The sequence below is a fragment of the Cimex lectularius genome, unplaced genomic scaffold, assembly GCF_000648675.2.
Source record: "Cimex lectularius strain Harlan isolate CLEC.00 unplaced genomic scaffold, Clec_2.1 scaffold168, whole genome shotgun sequence".
In the NCBI taxonomy this organism is placed as follows: domain Eukaryota; kingdom Metazoa; phylum Arthropoda; class Insecta; order Hemiptera; family Cimicidae; genus Cimex; species Cimex lectularius.
The window spans coordinates 215,348-223,833 of NW_019392902.1; the positions used below are offsets into that span (position 1 = coordinate 215,348).

The following is an 8,486-nucleotide window of genomic DNA, read 5'->3' on the forward strand; positions in this document are numbered from 1 at the left end:
TCGCCTTCCTCTCTTCAATTATCTGTAACGAAGGGTGTGGCGAATTTTGGCACCCACACAGAGAAACGAGAAGCCTATAATTAGACACAATTATTTTATAACGATGTCAGCGATATACGAGTTACGACTCCAAACTGGCATCTCAAGTCAGCCTTCGGAATTTGTTATAAATGTTTAATAAATTTTTTAATTTTTGTTTAAAAGCGGAATTAAATTCAAATAATCTTTAAAGACGATGTGTTTCAACAATTAAGAAATACGTTTTTTACGACTCAGTCTACCCACAGAGAAAATAAATCATGCAAAAAATTAATTTTAAACCAATTTCCAAAGGATTTGCCAAAGTAATGAGAAAATGGAAAAGAGATAAAAATATAAGAAAGCTCGCCGACGGCTTGGGATGAAGTTTTTTTTTTTAATTAAAAGCCTCCTTGTAATGGTTTAGCGGTTCGCTCGCGGTTTCCTGTACAGATAAAACGAACTGAAAAAAAAACTGAGATAGAGAGGAAGTGGCGGAAAGAAAATACCGGCCCAAAGGAGAAATGAGAGGGCCTTCAATTAATCTCGTCTCTCAGAAGATACTAGGATGCTCTTCGGCGTTGATAGATGGCCTTTTGAGACAGACAAAGTTTGTTACAACGACTCTAATGATTCAACTGATGCTTTTCCAAGAATTTCTCATTATACTAAAGCGCAGGCAATATTTATTTTCATTTTTTCTATTTTATTTAATAAAAACAAATTAATGCGCGAAATTTGCAATATATATTAATAAAATGGGAAAAAAATAATTTACTAATTTACAGAGCTATCCCTATTTTCAAACTTAAAAGTTTTAATTCACATCTAACATATCAAAAAAATAAACATTATATGTTTTCTACGAAGGTTTTTCTAATAATTTAAAGGAGTTAAAATTATTTATCTTGGAGACCAATGACAAATACTCACACAGGATGGAAGAAGAACAGTAGGTAAAATTAAATCCATTATGTTTAATGGTCTGAATGACAAAATTACTTCTTTCAATTAATTATTCTTTTTATGAAAGGTCTTGGTTGCAATGAAAAAGTTAGTGTCACAAACGGGATTCGAACACACGACCTTCGGCTGAGAAGGGAAGTTGCTGTCCGAGTTCATCGAAGTCAAGATAGCTAGTGGTAGAGCAGTGGCGTATTTAGCCGAAGGTTTAGACCTTTCATTAAAAAAAAAATAATGGAAAGAAGTAAGTAAAATGTTTTTCAAGGATTAAAAATTAATTAATTTAGGATAATTTAATTACTGTATAATATATGATAACCGAAATGAATGCATAAAGGCAGTATGATTTTTTCTCTCTGCATTTGCTCCGTATAATAATTAGTGTAAATGCCAGTATTTTTGTCGGTTATGCCAATGCATACGAATCAATTGAAAATTGCCTACACAATGTAACGTTTGTAACAAAAAAATCCTAAAAGCAACTGAAGAAATTAATAAAACGTATAATCAGTAGTTCAAGAAATCATAAATACTAGTGTTAGGAAAATATATTTGTATTAATTGGCAAATGTGTTTTTATTTTTTATTCCGATACGAATTTCATTTTAACTACCTGGACGGTACGATTTTTTAAATTTATGTATAATCTGTAAATAAATGGTTCATTATAAAAATAAGTAGTGACAAAGGAATGCTAAATATATTTCTCAATATATGAACAAACCTAAATTTGGTTCACCAAACATGTTTTAGATAGTTTTTCTCCATTTTTCTGTGCACTTTTCTTCTCTTTTATACAATTTTGAGAAACATTGAGAAATTACTTAGTTTCATCCTTTATGCCATCCTGCCACGAATTCACGAATTAAATATAAAATAAAATATTGTAAAATCATAAAAAGTTATAAATAACAAAACTAGAACAACCAAAACTGATTCGTAGAGGAAGGGTCACCCGCATACGATTAATCATAAGCCATGAGATGTTAAACATGGCCAAATCCTATGTGCCCGGCAAGGGAAAAGTTGTTGAAGAGGTGTCATTTCTTGGCTCGATATAGCGAGCGTGTAGGAATACCACCGGAAATGAGAATTGTTCTTGTACATGGCTTTGGTCTCCTGTTCTGATTTTTGGAAGATACAGTAGTAGTAGTATATATATTAGGTTGCTTCAGATGAAAAATTTTATAGTTTCAGAAATTCACAGGGGATATAGCGTTTTTCTGTCGTTTAATTTCAATTGTTTACATTTTATAACCAAGCAGTTATGTCCTCCACTTTTGTTTATAATGTTGGTCCAATCCATTTCAGACTTTTTGCATACCTAGCTAAATTCGCTTAAGGTAATACCGAATTGAGAAAAGGAGCCCCGCGGAAGACCTTCAACTTTCATCGACAACGATGTCCATAAGCTTCAGGTGGAAGAAAACCACTATCAAACAGTCAGAGCACAACGATTCCCAGCACAACTAAATGCAAGTGCGGCTACCGGGTCAAGACAATTAAGTAACATCGGAAAAGTCAAAAAGTTTGATATATGGGTCCATCATGAGCTCACTGAGCGACAGCACTTAAAGCGCGTTGAGACATGCGTTTCGTTGCTCGCCAGGCAAACTGACCAAGCCTTTTCTTGAAAGAATATTCACTTGCGATGAAAAATAGATTGCATATGACGCGTCAGGGCAGGGGTTAAACATCGACGAAAGACCGGAACACATGTCAAAACCAAATATAAACCAAAAAAATTGATGGTGACTGTATGGTGTTCCATGGCTGGAATTATTCACTATTCCTTTTTCCCTAGGGTGAGATCATTACCTCTACACCGTACCGGAAGACAATTGACGAAATGCATAAAAAATTACTCAAAAAACAACCTGAAACCTGTAAATCGGAAAGGTCCTATACTCCACCATGACAACACTAGGCCTAATATTTTAAAACCTACTGTAAACAAATTGAAAGAGCTTGTCTACGAAGTTCTTCAGCATCCATCTTATTCCCCAGGCTTGTCTCCAACTGACTTGCACCTGTTTAGGAATTGAGACAACTTCGTCAAAGGAAAAACTTTTGAATGTTCAAGTCCAACAAGCGTTTTCAGATTTTGTTTCATTTCAAAGTTCAGAATTGTTCAGTCCCGCCATAAAAAAAGTTGGTCATTGGGGAAAATGAAGGTAAATACTGCGAATAAAATAATTTTGGTTTTATACAGTAATTTTACTGAAACACCTATCCTTGCAAACGGACATTTAGGGATGGTTAGGGTCATATATATATATATGTTTTGTGTTTACCCTGTGTATATATTAACATTGAATGTATTTATTATCGTGAATGTGTAGTGTAGCCGATAGTGAGATATTGTGTACTACATCGACTTTTAATTAGATTAGTTAGTATATGAGTGTATCTGGATTTAAAAACTGCAAGCTTTGGGGGCTGAAATGGCCTAGCTGTTCACTGCTCCAGGAGCCTATAAGATAATTTTATGTCAGGCGTGCTTAACATTTTAGAACAATTTGTTAACTCTTAGTTTCTCGAATTTAAGTACACAATTCCGCTTGATTTTATAATAATTTATCAGTCAAAGGATTTTTGAAAAGTAGAAGAACAGTTTGAAATAAATAATTTTTAAAAAATAAAGAAACAAAAACACAACATAACTTGAAAATTGGCTTATTTGGCCCTGTAATGCTACGTTTTATCGGGGTGGGTCGCGGTTATCTGCCGGTGTTTATTAAAGGCAAGGCCACTAACACTGAAGATTACGTGATTAGTGGGAAAATGCTCTTCAAACCTTTGTGTAACCAAACCTTCATCCACCTTTGTCTCCCGCCAGGGAAACTCCGGCCCTGTCAAATTACTTCGCCGGGTGCCCTTCCTCTAAATTAAGCATGAATTACCGCCTCTTCCATGAATTCCGCCCCCCCCCCATTGAAAAGTGCTTTGCAGTATTTTGCAATAAATACAAAATCAAGGCGATTTTCAATTAATTTAATTAAGTTTATATCGAAATGTTTCTATCTTTCAACTGACGAAATAATTTACGAGTTGTAAACCTGTGGCTTAAAAATATTTACCTATTTTTGCACTTGTTCTCATTTTAAACTTTCAAATTAAATCATGAACACAACGGTCGATTGGACATGAATTAAATTAAAACCTACGTTTTCTTTCTTATTCAACAAGATCTTAATATGGTATAATTCTTTCTGTTTGGTTAAATATTTTGGATTTAATTAGGCTATATTTTCAAGAAACGTGAACGCCCACTTAGCCGTTCCAAAAATGATTCTAAAAGAGAATATTATCAGACGGAAAAATGATTAATGGTCAAAACAGTGCCAAGGTGGTTAACTTTGTAGAACACAAGGGCCATTGTTTCGCCGTTTCTCGCTCCCGCGTATTCTCGCTAATTTAAGAAACATCGGATGCAATCAAATTCCAACGTATAAAAATGAAAAACTTGCCCGGAAGCCCAAGAATGAGTTAAGAAATTTCTTTCAACATGCTTACTAAATTCACTAATTTCGTGGTCCGCTTGACCAGTTAATATATTACAATTAATTAAGGTTTTTAGTTGAGATAAAAAAGTCAATGGCACGAGCGGGATTCGAACCCACGACCTTCGGCTAGATACGCCGCTGCTCTACCACTTGAGCTATCGTGACCTCGAAAAATGGTAAAAAGGAGGGACAATTCAAAATATAATGATTACTTTTCATTTTGATCCTTTAAAAAAAAAAAAACTGGCATACTCATTGATTCAAAGTTTTAAAATGACAATAACTATAAATAAAGTTAGCTAAGATTATATATGAAAAAACATGCTGTACTATCAGAAAACAAATATGTAATGCATGTTTTTCATGTTGTTAATATAAAAATATCTTTTATAAATCAACTAGAAATGGCTAATAAAGCGGACTAATTTTTATACTTGTCTCCCCGATAACCATTTTGTAAGACGTGTTTCGGGATTTCGCAATCATCAGTGTATTTTTGAAGATAACAGACACAACATAAAATTAACTTCACCCAGATTTTACACTAAAGGCGATAATCTTCATCAAAATGAGTTCATCACCCCATAAACCATAAAATTTGCAATTAATATAAATCTAATATTCTTATGTTAATATTTGCAAGATGTCCTGAAGGAAGACTGCTGCATATTTTAATTCATTGAATTATTATTTCAGAAACACAGAATAACTTAATCAGGGAGAAATTGCAGCTAATATTTAACTTTCCACAGATATAAACCATGGACTTTATATTTATGTTAATATTCTGCCATCAAAATTTATAAACGCTTAATTCATTTTTTTTGACAAATATTATTATATATGATTGTAAAGTTTCACAAAACCCTTTACAGCGGGCAGGCTTTGTTAAAATATTTAGTTTTATTTAAAAAATAAACAACAAGGGAGAAAATGTGAGGGTAAATAAACTTTGTGATTGTACCATTTTGCCTGTTTTATTTTTTATTCAGCATAACTTTAAAAGTTAAATATATATCAAATTAAATTAGTTTATCGGGCATTGAGTAATTTTATAATTAACCCTGCGTGACCGGTTTGTTTTAGGCGCATATTATAAACTTCAATGATTGCAAGTACCAAGTCTATTTATACAATAAAGAAAGAGCCAAGGTAATAATAGTGATAATATGATATTTACTAGGTTATCGACCTGTTATAAATAATTTTGGCTGGCAAATCATGTAAAAATAACAATTTACAACTTTTTTCGCTGGACAGAGATAACAAAGCTGCAAAAACCGCAACATTCAAAATTTCGCATATAGTTTTTTTTATAAATTCTTCAATTAGAACAGAGTTTTTGTCTTCCAGGAAATCACGCTGAATAATCACATAAAATAGAACAAAACGAAAATATTCCTTTTCCGAATTAGCCCGAGAATAAAGATCCATGTGGTAAACTAATACTTTACGTGACTGAATATTTCATTTTTAGCCAATTTTATACACACTTTGTATGCTTATACGTGAGTATAGTCTTATAAAATACCAAAAAACAAATATGGTTTTCCCGAATCATGTATGACAAGAAACAGTGCGTATTGATGAACCCTTTCCTTACCAGATTTTTCCATGTAACAAAGTTGATTTATAGAAAATTGTGGCACTTTTATTTCTAAAAATATTATTAATTATCATATAAAACCACGCAAAAAATTAAAATTGTTCAAGGTTTATACATTCATAAATATTTCTTTCTTTGAAAAACTAGAAACATACAACTAACATAATTAAGCTTTTAAGTGATATCAATGTAATAGATGGAAAATTAGATAAATCTTGTCTTACAAATTTTAATATTAAGTAGTTTAATTTAAATTTAAATACTTGCTATGCGATACGTTATATGATTTGTACATATTTCCATAAATTAATTAAACATTCCATTTTAAAAGGAAATTACAATAAATCGCTATTCTGATCAAGCCATGAGATATTACATCAAATATTTAGATTTAAAAAAACTTGGAACTTAAACCTGTAACGTAGTGATATCTATTCTAGTTACTATAGTTGTAAAAATCACCAAAACATTGATTAATGATGAATTTTCATTAGTCATAATTTATATTGTCGAGCTATAATTTTTTTTTTACTTTTAATTTTTCATACCTGTTTTTGTTGAATTTATTTCCTGTAAAGTCACGAATGACACGTTTTGGCTTGATAGCCGTTTCGTGCGGTTCTATTACGGCTAATGATTTTTTTTGTATATTTATAAAGTGAATTCTATTCATATATTGCCTCTCGTTTGTAGTAAAAGTTGAACTAAGGTTAACGCGATTTTTTTATGATTAAACACGATTTTTACGGCTTAAATTTCCTATGTAAATTAAAGTTTTATAAAATTCATGTATATATTGTTTCTATTTCTGAACTTAAGTACAACTAAAAAGAAAAAAAAAGGTTTTTGTTGAGTGGAATAGTGTCCATAATTTTCCATACGGGACCGTCATGGGAAAACGTACAGAAATTAATAAAGAAAAAAAACTATCGCTGACCTTTTGTTGTTCCGAAGACTAGGAGAGTCACGAGAATCGAAGCTGGCAAAAACGTCATATTTGCGTTGAAATCTCCCTGTTACTTCGTTTTCCACATGTCCATTACACTTGTGATAAACAAACCGTTGAAAAGTCACAAATCCCAATTCTGGAGAGTTCCATAAATTGTCTCAATGCTGAATAGTACGAAAACGTCTCAATACTACGTGTGAAATGAAACTGCGACGGGCATGGCAGGATCGTCGTGTTGTACGCATCCAAACAAAGCGAAACGGCGACGTCCCAACTATACTGTACGCTTGCCGGCAGGCCACTGAGGGTTGCCAGCTGTACGCCGGGTTGGGTGGGGGCGGCTGGAATCCATCCCTCATCCCTTCCACTCCCTTCACCCCTTCATGGCTATAGAGTTTTTTCTTCTTGCTATATCGGGATTAACAGCAATCGCAAATAGAGAAATAAATTATTCCAAACGGCAATCCGGACTAACAAAACTGAAGTCCTAAACTATCTTGTCATTCGTTCCATGCTAATCGGCTTAAAAAACGCAAACGAGGTATACTCTTGTTTTTTGTTTTTAAACTAAATTTATATTTATTACTATATTAATTGCAAAATACTTATTTTAATGCAGACCAAATTTATCGAGATTAGAAATTCATGAGTTTTAATTAAAAAAATCATTTAATTATGACAGTTTAACAGGAAATTACCTATACAATAAAAAATCATATATTATTTAGTAGTAGATTAAAATTTATCTCACAATTTATTATCTAGTTTTGCTTTTAGTAAAGCGTGTTGTATCCTTAGGTCTCCTACACAACGTATAAAGTAACCACCGGATTTCGTCCTGTGAAACTGAAACCCATTCTTCAAGAGGCTGAAGCTGTTCAAAGCTTCTTGGATGTGGCGAGCAATATCTAACCCGTCACTTTATCATGCCCCATAAGTGTTTATGAGAATTCTGGAAGTGTGGAGAACGTGATGGCCAATTTATTGTGTACTCCCTACTTCCTCCAAGTAATGGGTGACAACTGAAGCTACATGCAGTCGAGCTTTATCTTGCATTAGCACGAAAATATCCCCAATAATGTGAATGGTTTTCCAGAAGACATTTCTCAATGTACCTTAGTGCAGCCAAAGATCCATTCTGCACGATATCAGTTCGGTGCGTGTAAGGGCGTTGATTCAACCCCATACAATACTGACTTGACTTGGCTTTGAAAAAGTTGTGACTCACACTTGGGAAATGAAGCAAAGCGTTCACACACTGCCTTGGCCATATAATTGCTACAAAACAAACGGACACTGGTCTGTGATGAAAACAGCCCCCCTCTAGTTCATCTATCCAAGTGAGATGCTGATTTGCGAATAGACACCTTGATGCCTCTCCAGTAGTAGGTAGAGAACCTGATACGGGACATCTAGAGACTATTGTCAAGAAACCTTCTGATGA

At 33.3% G+C, this 8,486-nt stretch overlaps 1 protein-coding gene across 1 annotated transcript in view; it reads right to left on the reverse strand.

Moving 5' to 3' along the window:
* Positions 1–7,330, reverse strand: part of LOC112127775 (roundabout homolog 3-like) — a 185,520-nt gene extending 178,190 nt beyond the window's left edge. Inside the window, exon 1 of the mRNA XM_024229230.1 lies at positions 7,031–7,330. Coding sequence (XP_024084998.1) covers positions 7,031–7,088 — 58 coding nt within the window. The 5' untranslated portion in view covers positions 7,089–7,330. The remainder of the gene's footprint in view (positions 1–7,030) is intronic.
* Between the last annotated feature and the right edge of the window lie 1,156 nt (positions 7,331–8,486).